The sequence below is a fragment of the Muscardinus avellanarius genome (assembly GCF_963383645.1).
Source record: "Muscardinus avellanarius genome assembly, chromosome: X".
Classification (NCBI taxonomy): domain Eukaryota; kingdom Metazoa; phylum Chordata; class Mammalia; order Rodentia; family Gliridae; genus Muscardinus; species Muscardinus avellanarius.
The window spans coordinates 93,391,697-93,407,745 of record NC_137792.1 but is presented as its reverse complement, the minus strand read 5'-3'; the positions used below and the strand labels follow the sequence as shown (position 1 = coordinate 93,407,745).

At 38.9% G+C, this 16,049-nt stretch overlaps 1 protein-coding gene across 1 annotated transcript in view; it reads right to left on the bottom strand.

Annotated features, from left to right (window-relative positions):
- Positions 1-311: 311 nt before the first annotated feature.
- LHFPL1 (LHFPL tetraspan subfamily member 1) overlaps positions 312-16,049 on the bottom strand; it is a gene marked incomplete at both ends in the record, with an annotated part of 41,854 nt that continues 26,116 nt past the window's right edge. The window contains one exon of the mRNA XM_080719153.1: positions 312-493. Within this exon, the coding sequence (XP_080575279.1) occupies positions 312-493 (182 nt within the window). The remainder of the gene's footprint in view (positions 494-16,049) is intronic.

Genomic DNA, 16,049 nt, shown 5'->3' with positions numbered 1-16,049 from the left:
AAATCTGCTTCATTGTAATGGTTATCTTTCAGGTGAAGATCTTATTTTTTCATAAAAGAGTACTTTGGGACTTGCACATCCATGGATATTCACTGAGATAAATGTTTGAGGCAGTCATTACACTAGATGAATTTTGTAAATAACCAATGACCCAGTAGCTTACAGGAAAGTAAATAAATGGCAGGTGAGTTAGAAAGCATGCAAATACTAGGCTATGCTACAGGCAGTCGTGTGCCAACTGGCCGAGCCATAATACTTCTTTTACGGGTTCCCTTCCCTTTTTTCTACCCTCTCCAATATTCTTTCAAAGATCAAGGTTTGTGGCAGCGATCAAGCTCCATGGCATAAGAATTGGTATTCCTCATAATGTTCTCCACCATCATGACAGGCTTGGGATTTCTTCCAGCAAAGCAAGAGAGCCAGGTGCAGATCAACATGGCTGCAGCTGCTCCACCTCCAGCACAGTAATAAGCCCAGCCAAGCCGACAGGTGCCTGTAGAAACAGGGACACAGACATGAGGGTTGGGTCATCTTTTCATATATTCTTTTTGCTAACCAACTTTAGAAATGATACCCGAGAGTATAGTCTTCATATATTCCCTCTGGGATATTATGATTAGGGAGAGAAGAGGAAGAAGTGAATGCAATTGGGTCTCCCATTTCCTTTTTTGCTGACTTCTAGTCTCTGCTTTAGAAAAAGGTTATAAGACTTTATTTTCCAATTAGAGCAGGAACATAGGGGTGGTGTGGGTTGTGATGGTGTGGCAATGCTAATGACAATGATGACAGCAATAATGTGATTGTCAAATATTATGCTAAATTCTGCACATATATATTATCCATCATTACAATAACTTTATGAGACAGATACATTTATTATCCCTGTTTTACAAAAGATGAGGCAACTGAGGCATAGATCAAGCTAATTATAAAAAATTCTTGCAGCTAGAAAATGGTAGAGTCAGGATATGAACTGCAATACATGATGACTCCAAAGCTCCACACTTTTAACAAGAGAAATATACAGTGGCCGAGTGTGGTGGCATATGCCTGTAATCCCAGTATTTAGGAGACTGAAACAGGAGGATCACAGGTTAAAGGACAACCTTAGCAACTTACTGAAACCCTGTTTCAAAGTTTAAAAAAATAATAACAAAGTGGAGCTCGGGATGTAGCTCAGGCATAGAATGTCCCCAGTTCAGTTCACAGTACCAAAAAAAGAGAGAGCAAGAGAGAGAGAGAAGAGAAGAGAGAGGAGGAGGGAGGGAGGGAGGGAGGGAGGGAGGGAGGGAGGGAGGGAGGGAAGGAGGGAGAGAGAGAGAGAGAGAGAGAGAGAGAGAGAGAGAGAGAGAGACTATAGTACATCGTTGCTTCCAAAGAGGCTGTATCAAGAGATTTGATAGGCAAAATCAAATCCTTTCCCTCCTACTACATGTCTCAATTTTTTTTTGTGGTACTGGGGATATAATTCATGGGCATTTTACCTCTAAGCTACACCCCAGCTCTATTTTTATTCTTTGTTTTGAAACAGGGTCTCCATGAGCTGCAAAGGGCCTTACTAAGTAGCTGAAGCTTTTCGCAAACCGCAATCCTCCTGTCTCACCTTTCCAAATGCTGGGATTACAAGCATGCGCCACTATGCCTGGCTACATGTCTCTCTTCTAACCTAACCTTTCCACAGTGGTTGATTGGGCAGTATACTTTGGAAGAAAAGCCAAGTTTCTAAGGGTAGAATCAATTTAAAGAGTAATGAGAAAGATAAATTCCTCACACACATCCACCCTATCAGAGGTAGATTTCTTGATTTGAAGGATTTGTTCTTTTCAGCAATTTATGTTAATGCCTAGATAAAGAAGGGCTATTATTTTATGAGGTATCAAAATAACTAACTGCAGAAATACTTAAGCAAAGGGGAGTCCAGAAATTGTGATAGGAGCCCAATTATATAAAATTGCATAGAAGTCTTGAAAAGTAGATAGCAGCCTTCACCTGCCTCCCAGTGTTGCATAAGGATTGTCCTGATCACACTCAGATGAGGATGTCAAGGCTGATATTTATGATAATTTATTTTTAAATGCTAAATCCAATCAAATAGCCAATTATTTCTGTTTGCATGGAACGCACTGAACCTTAATTTTCCTTGTTTTAATTGACTAGTTGATGTGGCATAGACTCTGAAATGGCCCCCGGTGAGGCCACTTTGCTTTTCCCCATTCAGGTCAATCTAATTTATCCCCGATTTTTTTTTAATCTCAGAAAGAGACTTTCAAGCTAGGTGTGGTGGCACACACTTGTAATCCCCGCACTTGGGAGGCGGAGACAGGAGGATCCCACAGGTTCAAAGCCAGCCTCAGCTACTGAGTGAGGCTCTCAGCAACTTATTGAGACCCTGTTTCCAAATAAAATACAAAATACGTCTGAGAGTGTAGCCTGGAGGTAGAAAGCCTCTGAGTTCCACCCCCAGTAGCACATAAAATAGAGTCTTTCTACCTCCAAGTCTTCACTTATACTGTCTCTTCTGCCAGAAGCACCTTCCCTCCTCTTATTCACCAATTCCTATCTTCCAAAGATACTATTCAAGATTTAGCATCTGTTGGAAGCCTTCTCTCCTTCACTCCAATGGGCTCAAGTCATCTCAAATAAGCAGCTCTCTAGGAATTCATATGTACACCTCATATATAGATCTATCTATTTGGCAAAACATTGGAAGAGTCACATTTTACATATTTTTCATCTGCCCTTTCTCCTTTTCCCCTTTCAAGAATTTTGGCTCAATAGTACATGTGGATTTATTTTCCTTGTTTTTTTCTTTCTTTCTTTCTTTCTTTCTTTCTTTCTTTCTTTCTTTCTTTCTTTCCTGTACTGGAGATTGGATTGAACCCAGGGGCATTCTAGCTCTGAGCTATGGCTCCAGCCTTGTTTTATTTTTATTTTGAAATAAGGTTCCCAATAAGTTGCTGAGGCTGGCCTTGAACCTGTGATCCTCCTTCCTTAGCTTCCAAAGTATGGTGATTACAGACTTTTAAAACCATGCCCAACTACAAATTATCCTGGTTTTGCTGTTGTTGCGGTGGTGGTGGTGGGGAGGGGTGGTGGTGGTAGTAATGGGGAATGAACTCAGGGTATGTGCATGCTAGTAAGCACTCTGCCACTGAGCTACATCTTTATCCCGTTTCTTATCATTTTTTAAAAATACTCTTATTACTCTAATTATACATCATAGTGAGGTTCAAAGTTATACAAATTATATGTACATGTTTCCCTCTCTATCACATCTCACTCCCCAACTTCCTCTTTGCATATATTAGCAAGATTTGTAGTGGTACCTTCATAAATATATATATATATATATATATATATATATATATATATATATCCTTCACAAAATACTTTGTCCACAATGAGTATAATTTCAATATATTTGATCTAGCCTAACAAGACTTTGAACCTAGATGCTCTTGGTACTTTTAGATTTCAATATCCAAAACTCTGGTTTAAAATTTGAATTATAGTGGTGAAACCAGTTCAAATAGTATTCTATTGGCTTCTAGAATGGGTCCTCACCTTTTCCACCACAAAGTCCATCCACAGTTTCTTCCCTCTGCTCAAAATGCCTATTGCATGTGTGTGTGTGTGTGTGTGTGTGTGTGTGTGTGTGTGTGTGTGTGTCTGTGTGTGTGTATCTCATCATTCTCTTTTCTTATTTCATGTTAATTCATTCTTAAGAGCTCAGTTCATTCATTCTTTGAAAGCTTCCCTTACCTCCCTAAGTCAAAGTCTCTCATTAGGGGTTTTTATGGTACCATGTTATCATTACTTTTGTACATAGATTCCTTACTCTCTCTCATAAAAAGCATCAAGTGTTAGGTATACCAATAGACCTGGGTAGTCATATGATTTTCCTTAACTCCTAAAATCCACCAACATCACAGTGAAAACAAGACCACAACATTTATGAAAAATACAGAGAGAAAGTGTGGATTTGAAAGAGAAGCTTCCTTAGAGAAAGGAATCCAACCATCTCCAAAGTGGCCTCAACATAAACAAAACAACGGGCTCTGAATTGTAGACTGAAGAATATCATCTTGAAGTTTCAGCCAATAGATCTGTACACCACCTTATTATACTCCCCGTACACACACACATACATACACATGCTCATACACTCATTCCCTCATTCAAAATAAGGTTTTACACAGTGTTTGTGGTCACAGAGTAAAACTGGAGACTAAAAAACCTTCAACCTTCAACTTCTGCCATCACAAGATGAAGACTTCTAGCTTTATTGCACCCACCTTACAGACTAGAAGCTGAGGCTCAGCAATATCCTTAGTAACTCTCTCTGGAGAAGACAGAGGCAGAGATCCAGACCAGGTCTCTTTTCTCCCAGACTAGTGCTCTGCCTCCTACTGGTTTTTCCCTCTCTTCCTCTTCCTACTCTTTCTCCTCCTCCTCCTCTTCCTTCTCTTGTTCTCTTCTTCTTCATTATAGTCCCAATATCTTAGTCATCATTCTTACTGCCCCAATCTAAGAACTGACCATATAACTTAGAAGAAGAAAGATGTATTTGCTCATGGTTTCCTTGGGGATTTGGGGGTTCATTCCATGTGGAAATCAAAGAGAGGGAGAGTGCAAGGCTTCACTGAATACAATGGAGGACAGAAATAAAGAAATAGGAGAGAGCAAGCAAGGGAAGTAAAAAAATACAAGCACAATCCCTAAGGTCATACCCCCAGGTATCCACCTTCTACAGTACAACCCTACTATCCTAAGTTTCCAGCCAGATAAATCTACAATGGATTTATCCAATGATGAGATTAAAACTCTTATGACTTAACTATATCAAACCTGAGCTTAGTACATGAGCTCTTTATAAAACATTTTATATCTAATGATTACACCCAGGTTTTTCTATTTTATTTTTTATCTTGAAAGAGGGTCTCACTAAGTTATTGAGACTGGCTTCAAGCCTTCAAAACTCCTCTCTCAACCCCCCAAGTACTGGAATTACAGTTGTGTGCTAACATGCCAAGTTCCCTTCCTGGATTTTTATCCTTCCCAAAACATTTTCATGGGTCCCTTGACCTATAAAGATGAGGGTCCAATTCAATTTGTCATAGACTCACTTGTGCTTTTCTTCTATGCCTTCCAACCAAAATCTGTGCTCACATTGCTGAGTAGGCAGAAACCATGTCTGAGCTGAGCTGCTGTCAACAAATTTCCTTCTCAGCATATTTCCAACCTAGTCTAGACAGGCATTGAAACTCTCATTCTGTTGCTTAGTTGCCTGTCAGGTCATCCCCTCATTAGAGAAGCAGGGATATTTCTATTAGGTACATGTACCCTGGGACCAAGGAGAGTCTTGTTTCTTTAAATGAAAGGAATAAATGCATAGCATGTCATTACCCCAAAGCCCTAGGCAGAAAGAAGGCTGACAGAGTGAGCAGCTACAAGGTAAAGGGCTGGTGAAGAAAGGCCCCAGCAGGTTGTATTGAACTCAGAGCCTGCTGCAACTAGGCCAGGAACCAACACCAAAGTACTCCAATGCCACCCAAGGGCATCCTGAATTTTCTCTCACAGACACTCCTTTTAGGCCAGTGAATAGCATCTAAGCCCCAGCATACTATCCTGCAGGAAGCTAAAGAAAAACAAAGGAAATATATCTTTTATCCCACCCCTCCTCACAACCCTTCCTGTTACCTGTTCATGGGAATAGAGAAATTATATCAATGTCATTGTAAAAAGGGGAAAAAGACAAAAGCATATCATTTTTGGGGGGAGTACTGGAGAAGGAACTCAGTGGCATTCTAGATCTGAGCCACAATCCAGCCCTATTTTTAAATTTTGAACAGAATCTCATAAAATTGCTGTGGCTGGCATTGAACCTATGATCCTTCTGTTTCAGCCTCCTAAGTAGTGGGATCACAGGCATGTGCTGCTACATCCAGCTAGAAGTCATACCTTTTAAAAACTGTCTTTCTACTTTGACATTGCTCTGAGTATTCAGCTCCTTCACACAAGGTTTGGACACTGGTCTAATGGCTCATAGAGGAATCCTTCTATGAAAAGATAAAAAAAATTAAAGAGCAATAGCAGAATGCTGCCACTCTGCCTCTAATAAACTTTTAGGAAGTCCATGGACTATCACCAATCCCTAAATCCTATTCTTAGAAGTACTGTGATCCTTCTATTCTTTTGACAAATATTTATTGAGTACCTACTATGTGTTAGGCATTTTGAATATACATTTTTTATTTGATTCTCACTATTGCCATAATAATTTTCCTTTTATTGTGGAAGAAACTGAGTTTCAGAAAGAAATGACTCCACCATCTTACAAGGGTCAGAGTTTAGATTTGAAGACCAGGCCTAATTTAAAGCTCCAAACTTAAAGCTCAATACCATCCATTCCAATTATGGCAGGGGAATGAAGCCAACACAACTTTTTGTTTTTGTGGCACTGGGGGTGGAACCCAGAAGATTTCTACTTCTGGGCTATATTCCCAGATCCATTTTATATTTTATTACAAATAGGGTCTCACTAAGTTGTTGAGAGCGTCACTAAGTATTTGAAGCTGGCTTCGAACCTGTGCGATCCTCCTGTCTCAGCCTCCCAAGCGCGGGGATTACAAGCGTGCACCACCATGCCCGGCTGCCAACACAAATTATTATGGTTTAATTTTTATAGTAAAGTACAACAATTTTAACAAATCAGATCAACTTTCTGGGCATCAATTTTCTTATGTGGAAGAAATCTTACCAAAGAGATTTCTAAAAGCCAAATTCAATTCAAATTTATATTATTGTTATAGTTAGAATTTAAAATGTTTTCTAGACCTCATGTCCTGGAGGTCACCATGTTCTAAGGGAGATGGGTCTCTAAGGGCATAGCTGAGTACAGTGCTTTTGTATGTGTTTGAGATGTGAATGTTTTTTGTGTGTGCGCACATGCATGCATGTGCATATGTGTTTGTTTGTGTGTGTGTGAGATGGCTTTGTCCAGCCTCAGCATCTGGTTCTAATCCTCTGACTTCTTTCTTTCTCTCACTGAATCTCTCTCTGCATATGTCTTTCAATCTCTCATCTCTCTCTCTCTCTCTCTCTCTCTCTCTCTCTCTCTCTCTCTCTCTCTCTCTCCCTCTCTCTCTCTCTTCCTGCCATTATGCCCTAAGGACCACAACTGTGGCTCCTGCTTGGAATCCTGAATAAAATGGACTGTATATTTATATGGACACAAATCTCTAGATAAAAAAGCAAGTAAGTGTTTTTCATCTAAGTTGTGCATTTCAGGTGCATAGATATCAGGTATTAGCAGTGAGAATGCTGACTTAAAAATTATATTATGAAAATAAGTGCTTTCAGGAACAAATGAGTTAAACACTATAGAGATAGTCAGGGAGAGAGGTATTACTATGGCTTGAAGAATTCAGGCTCATACATGGCTTTATAGAGGAGATAGCATTTAAATTTGGCTTTAGCAGTAGGAAGTGGACATTTCAAACAGAAGAAGGTGTTGGTGTGAGGGAAGTTATATGAGTGAGAAAGAAAATGACATATTTCAGAAGCAGCATATCATTCAAATTTTTTAGAACAGTAGAATAGTTGACAATTAATAAGCCAAATTGACATTAGAAGGGGCCATAAATCTGTCATCATTCTCATAAGCAGCAGGGAATAAGAAAATGTATCTTACCAAGAGATCATTCAAAATAGTAAGTTTTCTCCACCTTGGCACCATTGACATTTAGGGCCAAAAAATACCTTGTTGGAGAGAAATTTGGGGGATGGGTTGCCCTGTGCATTGCTGCACTACCTAGATATCTATAGTAATTTGTCCCTTCTTCTTTCTCAGTTTTCAAAATTAAAAGGGCCTGGGGGCATAACTCAGTAGTATACTATTTGCTTAGCATGTGTGATGCTCTGTGCTTCAGCCCTAATGCTATATAAATACATTAATCAATTAATTTTAAAATGTAAAGAAAAAATAAATTTAAAGGCAAGGAAAACATATTGCCAGATATCCCAAAATGTCCCTTGGGAAGGGATTGTGGATTTCCAATGAGAGTCACCTTATTAAAGACTTAGGAAAGATGAACCTGAAATGTCCTTGTAAATTATTGGAAAACAAAAACCAAGAAAACAGTTAATCCAAGGCCAAAGACATTGCTGCACAAACAACAATATATAAAATTGTTTTCTACAACAAAGGAATCTAGCCCAAAATGTCAATACCGTAAAGGTTGAACAACCCTCATCTAGATAAATACCAGATATTTATATATTAAATTCCCTTCAAAATGAAACTTTACCACTAAAATATTAGCCCAACAGAATGAAATGCCAACAGCTAAGAATGGCCATGCATGAGTGGGGCATACTGACTTGTAATCCCAGAACTTGGGAGGCTAAGGCAAGAGGATGCCAAGTTCAAGGCCAGTGCTGTAACTTAGCAAGACCAGGACTGTGGATATAGCTCAGAGGTAGAATGTCCTTGGGTTCAATGTCAAGTACCACACATACACAAGAGAATGGCCATGCATGATTCCTTCTTGACCTGAGAAGCAGACAGGGCTTGAGACATGGTAATCCTGAAGCTTTCAAGAGTTCTAGTCCTGGAAAGCTGGGGAAGGTCAAGGAGACAGATATCACAAATTACTCAGGAGGAAGCTCTTATTTCCTGGATGTCAGAAGATTAGATACAAATTTAAAAATTATACAATAAACAAATAAGTGCTTTCAGGGGCATGAGTTAAAGACTGTAGGGATATTCAAAGAGAGATATTGTTGCTGGAAGAATTCAGGCTCATATAAGGCTTTATAGAGGAAATAGCATTTCAACTTGGCATTAGCAGTAGGAAATGGGCATTTTAAGCAGAGGGAGTGGGAGGGACTGGACTATGAAGAAATATTTTAACCCTACTGGGTCTAAACTTTCTTACCCTTATCTCTTCCCTTGGGGAAATAATTAAGTACCTATCTAAAGACAGGGCAATGTTACTAGATGAGTTCTTAAAATCCCCTGAGAAGTAGTCATACTCAAGGGTACCTTGCCTTCAGATTGAATGCACTGACTCTGAGCCACCACACTAAACTTGTTTGAGTGCCTGTGTTCCCAGAAAATGTTTAAGTGAGTTGACAACACTCCTAGAGGCTCGATGTACATCCATGCATGGATGTCTGTGAAGAGAAAGATTGGGTGTCAACATAGAGAGAGAAATAAGGTTCTAACTGCAAATTATCTTTTATGCAAAATATCTGGATGAGCCCTCAGATAAGCCTGTTCTTTTTTGTGTGCTTCTATATCATTTCTAACACCCTATCTGTGAGTCACTATATTCTAGTGTTGAATTTGCTATGACAGGATTCCTCATAAAAGTTATTAAATCATCACTCAGCAGTGGGCCTGACATTTAAATCAAGACATGTTGCTTTTATTCCAAGTTGCAAATCAAATTGATTCAAAGTGGAGTTCAGTTTGGAGTTTGACTGTTTCCTTTGATTCAGCATTAAGTTACATTATTATGGCTCTACTGTTTAGAGAGAAAAATGTTATTAGCTGCCACTCAACTGATCACCCTTCCTAGAGCCCCAATCCTATGCCCTTCAGGGACCTGGTGTCTGCCTAGCTGTGAATGCATCTTAATTAGTCACTGGGAGGAATTAGCCCCAAATTCATGCTCATCATGGGGCCTACCACTGATATGTGCATCAGAGTTAGAAATCAGAATAGGACAGAGTATGACAGAGACTTCATCTTCATGGAGCATGTTCAAAATGCCGGTTTAGAAGCCAATAAGGCTGAAAACTAATTCAAAGCAAGGAATTAAGAGGGAAACAATGTTGAAAAGGAAAGGCATGCAAAGAGGGTGAGATATATCTGTTTAAAACTTCTTCAGTTTTCTTCTTGAGGAAATCATTCGATGGAATTTGAGGCCCCTGAAAGGTTGAAGGAAAAGATATGGAAGCAGAAATATAGCAAGCACAAATTGACTATTAATGCCTCACAAACTAACTAGGACTAGATGAGATGTAATTAAATTTTCATATATATAAGATTTTATTTGACACAAGTGTTACTCACAGTCAAGTTCTGAAAGCTGTTGCTATAGGAAAAGACATGCTTATACCTAGGAACAGTGGTAAGAAGCCTTGGATGTTGATGTGGTAGGAAGTGGAGGATGGCTAAGAAATATGAAGGAGCTTTGTGTTTCAGAGTAGAGTAAGAGGAATAATGCTGTTTGGAGAATATGAACAGTCCAGGGATACAGAGAGAAGGCTGTAAGTCTTTACATAAATGAAATGCAAATTCTAGGAATTCTTTGGATCAGAAAATTAGGGGGAAGTTTCAGGTATAGTGCATAAAATCAATACTTACATCTATTTTTGCATCTAATATACTACATTACCAGAAAGATTGAGAGATAGTACAAAGAGTGACCATAAGAGTAGAAGACCTACAATGATAACCTGCATATCATCCTCAACCTTCCCTTCCCAATGCAAAGTAACAAGAGGGACATGCAGATTAGTCTGTGCAAAAGCCATTTGGGACAGCCTTTGCCTTGCCCCTATCAAGCCAGATTGTCTATATTGGCTTTGAGACCAAGACCCTCTGCTACAAAGACATACCAAGGAATCCTTTAGAATTAAGTAGCGAGGAGAATGAGTAGAAGGAATAGAGAATGATCATATAACAGAAAGTAACTGAAGGATGGTAGAACAAGATAGAAAATTAGAATATATTGTAGTTTGAATATGAAGTCTACTCCAAAGCCACATGTGTTGACAGCTCAGTCCCCAGTGTAGAAGTGCTCAGAGGTAGGGATTTTGTAAATCAATTGGACCACGAAGGCTCTGACCTCACCAGTATCTCTGTACAAATTCATAACTTAACAGACTACTGGGAGATGGGTCCTTAGGGGCATACCCTTGAAGACTAAATAATTTTTCCAGATATGTTCAGAGACTTCTAGCTTATCACTTCACAGCTTTAGATTTCTCACATGACACAGTCAAAGAGCAGTCATGATGAGCCATGACATGAAACCTAAAAGTATTCACTCCAGATTATTGCACATGAGGAGGAGTGGAATTTCTGGATAGTATAAAACTCACCATGTGGCAAACTGGACTGCTCCTATTTTTACTCCACTCTTAGCCTGTGACCTTCCAACTGAACCCACCCAATAAAGTCTTTCATGCTTACTCTATATGTGTCCCCCAAATTAAATCTTTTTTTGTGAGCCAAGAACTGAGAGAAATTTGTAGTCCTCTAACACTCTTTTTCATTCCCAGCTGTTATAGTTGATGGGTGTTGCTCTACCATGCCTTTCTACCATGTTGTTCTACCTCACCACAGGCCCAGAAACAATATAGGTGGTTGAACATTGACTGAACCCTCTGAAACCAAAAGCCAAAATAAATATTTCCTCCTCTAAGTTGATTTTCTCAGGTATTTTGTCCCAGCAATGAAAATCTGATTAACATGGAATACTGAGAACATGGTACATGGAGACTGAGGAGTGGAGAAAATCAAACCCTTCACCAGATCTTTCCCTACTGAGGGTATTATGTTTCCCAATGCTGTTATTTCCATCATTTTAGCACCATTTAAATTCATGAAATTAGGCTACATCCTATCTTCCAAAATGTTATTCAGTGGACCTGGTAGGGGTGAGGGTGACAGGGGGTTTCTGTATCACAATTTGGCATTTCCTGGCCAGGGGGACCTAAATTATATAAATTATATAACTTTAAGAGCAGCAGAGGTTTAAAAGAATCTGGTTGTCCATTTGTTCAGAGATGACATTAAAGTTTAGACCTTAAGGTTTTCATAGGTAGCAAAATAAAATGTTTTCAATGCAGCCAAGCTAAATAAGCTGAGAACCTTTTCCACTAGGTTCTAGCAAACACAAATGAATAATCGTCAAAGATAAAGCAAAGCCAATGAATTCAAGGGCAATTGCCAAATACGCTACAATCCCTACCACACCTCCCAGTAAAAAGGTAGCCAAAGCTATGAAAACAGCTCTCCTCTCACACCTCAGGCTAAGTGTGAGTATCATCAGCAATCCATATGGAAGACCCAGAACCTAGTGAGTATTCTAGAAGCCTGTCAGGATTCCCAGACAGAGAAGAAGGAAAAACCTGAAAACTTTAGTTGTTCAGGTCAACATGCTATTGCAAAGAGACAGTGACTCTTTGACCCAGACAGATCTACTGGAGTCGTAGGATCTTCTAGATTCCCAAATTCATCTTGGTTCAATCCAATACTCTAAAAGAAACAGAAAGACCTAGACACTTGTTGGAAAGTATGAGAAGTGTATAGTAATGAGCAAAGTCCTTGTGATGACAAAGATGCTCGGATTTATCTGATTTTTCCCTCATACATAGTCATTTCTGTCAAGCAAATCTGAGTCCTTCTAATGAAAATTTCTTCCATTATTGAGCATTTGCTTCTGAGCTCTTTTCAGGCTTTGCTGACCTGTTTTCTTTCTTTTTAGACATTTCACTTCCTGTGTACCTATTTTATTTTATCCATCTTGTTCATCTTTTACTTCAGTTGGGGAGAATCTTATCTTAGGCCCATTTATTTATTTATTTAAATTTTATTGGTGCATTGTAGTCATACCTCACAATGAAGTTCAGAGTGATAGAGGCAAACATCCATATAGCACTTGGTGAGCTTTCCTCCAGATCCCTCCTCACTTCCCCCTACCTCCCTGTGCATAACATTGTGATTGGAATTGTTAAATTTGTATATGTACATCATGTCCATTGAAGTGTCTATCTCAAGCTAATTTAAATTGTACTTCTTGGTCTTTCTCCAGAAAATTCCGTGCTACTCTTTGCTACCTTTTGTATAACCCATGAGCTCTAACTGCAGCAGTTTCCCAAAATAGCTTTGGAGACTCTTCCCAAGGAGGCAGGTCAAAACTCAGCTGTCAAAATATGGAACCTCTTTGATTCAACATGTACTCTCTAGGACACTTAGCTACTAAGAAACTGGCCCTTCTCTAACATCTGCTCAGTAAGCTTTTTGCTTGCATCCACTTAAACTTTCTTGGAATTAAGCTGATAAATGGAACAGTACTCTGCTTGTGTACTTTAGTATTATGATGGTATTCCTTCTGAGAAAGGACTAAATTTGGATTGACATCATTATGGTTGTATTTGTTAGATAGCCACATGAATATCTCCTTGAATATAAAAGCTCCATGGAGACTATCCTCAAATTCTTTGCATTTCTAGAGTGCCTTATTTAGCATCTTGCATGCAGTGAATATCCATAATATGTTAATTAAGTGACTATTATTCATGTTGCTATAACCCTTAAATACTCAAGAATGCTAAAAGACCAGACACAGCAAAACAACCTACCTCAGGACTCAGAAGCGAGTGCTCCCTCATTCCAGACATTCAGTTAGCCCCATACTGGGAATGCTAGCTTTAGTCATTAGCTATTTCCATCAATATTTCATCAGCTAACAGAAACACACCGTAGAGACTTATTCTGAACCCAAGGTTCCAACAATATCCTACAAATACTACCATCCAACATGAGTACAGCAAGTTATCATTTATAAGGTACTTTTGCATTTATTATCTCATTTAATCATTTCTCATTTATTTGATTCATTTATCAAGTCCCAGCTAGAGGTAAAAATATTATTCTCTGGGAAAAAAACTAGCAACCAGATGAAGTGTCTGACCAAGGGCCTCTCTTAGAGAGTACATCGACTCTTCTCAGAACTATATGAGCTTAGTAAGTCAGTGTGTTGCCAGGAGAAGAGCCTGGGAGGAGAGTGACAAGTAACTGCCTTTGAAACTATGTCTGTCACTTATGAAACTGAACCTGTAGGACAAATCGTTTAACCGTTCTGTGTTTCAACTCCCCCATGGGTAAAATGAAAGTGATACCACCTACTTCATGAATAAGCTTGGAGGGTCCAGATGAGATAAGCTTTTAGCACAGAGCCTAGAACAATGACTATGTCTCTGCTCTGCTTTCTCCCTGCTAAACACTGTCAGCTGGTCTACCAGTTCTCTAAATTCTCTAGCAGAGGTTTAAGGTACAGATTTCTAGGTTTTGTTTCATATCTACAAGACAAATATCTGTGGGGAAAGAGTCCACATGTTTTCTGTGTACAGCCCAGGGAGGAATCACCTGACCTAGACCATGCCATTAGCCCACACTGGTCTAGCTTTTACAGAGAAAACCATAAGAATCAACAATGACCCCCACCCTGGTAAGGGCTAATTGGGTGATATGTGCATGTATGTCTCCACAAGTCTTTTATCCCATTAAGATGTATGACTACAATGCACCAGTTGAAAAATTAAAAATGAGTAAAAAATGAGACTGCATTATGCTTGATGCTGTGCTAGAGGCTTTCAATTAAAAGATACATTTCTATTTTTCTCACCATTTATCCAGTTCACCTGGATGGGGTTTGGTGACAGTAGTTTGAAAGAAATATCATATGGTACAGAATGCATACATAACATATATTATCACCCAATAATTCTAACCAGAGAATTGCTGCTAATATTTCAGTTTTTCCTGGTTTTCTTTCTTTTTCCTGGCTTTGAAATCCATTTAACACATTAATAATCTTTCTGGGTTAGTCTAACCTATAAAATTAACTATTGTAGTGAGGTTTTGGGTACAGATCCTGCAGGAGGAAATGTGCTAGGTCTGTTCTCTCATTTTATCTTCACCACCAAAGCCCTGTGACATGATTACTTCAGTATTAGCATCCCCATTTAAAATAGGTTCTGCTCTTCAACAGTCTTAAGATACAGTAGACGGGAAGAAACTAAGGCACAATAAAGGTGAAGAAGATTATTAGATTGCCAGAAGGAACACCAGTGGAAGAAAAGGAAGGAAATTCAATGTGATCCACATTCCTTTAACAGGCCAAGAAAGTGGCAGGGAACAGAATGAATTTGCCTGACTTTACTGCCATCATGTGGTGAGTTGATGTAAAGACAAATGGTTCACAGTAGTGCTGGTTTGTGATTTCAGTTATTGAACCTACTGGACACTTTGTGCAAAGCACTGGGGAAATAAAACCTAGCAAAACAGAGAGCCTGATCTTGAGACCTTTGTAAAAGGCCTTGTATTCCTCTGCAGTCACCATTATGGAAGTCACCTTAGCGAGATGGGTGCCCTTTTCTCATGCAGACTATTTCAGGAAAGGGAAGTGTTTATAAGCACCAGCATGTTTTTCAATTCACAGTGAAAAATAGCTCATGTCCCATGGGATGTATAGAATCTCATTACTTTAAGAAACTTACTATTTTGAATAGACAAGATAATTGGAGAGAAAATATAATGAATTAGCATTTGGATCTTTTACCCCTTATACACGTAGGGCATTGTTTCCATAAAACCCTTTAATGTACATGTTTTATTTCATGACCAAAACAATTTATGAAGTTAGTTAAAATAATTCTCATATCAATCATGGAGAAATAGGCATGAAGAAGTAAAAACAAATTGTCTATGACCACACAATAAGAGCAACACAGCCATTCTACAATATTTTCCATTTCACCCATTGCAAAATTTATAGTGTCAACAGTATGCCAGGCACTGGAGATGGGCAGTTTAATTAAGTTATTTCCTTATCCACTGATTGCCTCTGCCTCTTCCAGCTTAAACCAGGTTATCCTCTGGATACAGTCTCCTCTCTAGGTAGGCTAGGCAGGCAAAGCATCTTAAGCAACTTCTGATCTATGAATTTTCCAGGACTAGCTATCAGAACATTCTAGCTGATGCTGCCACAAAGAGATGAACTGCTTTGTGTAAGTCCCTTGACCAATTCCTGCCCCCTACACTGATTGAATGGTTCTCCTCTCCTTTAAGAAGGTTAACTTAAGTAGATTGGTTAAGATGTGGCTATAACTCAGCAGTAGGGTACTTTTCTAGCATATACAATGCCCTGGGTTCCATACCCAGAACTGCAAGAAAAAAGTCATTAAGTGTATGGGTTAATTTTATTGTATATATTTAATGTATATAAGATGATGTTTTAATATTTTTA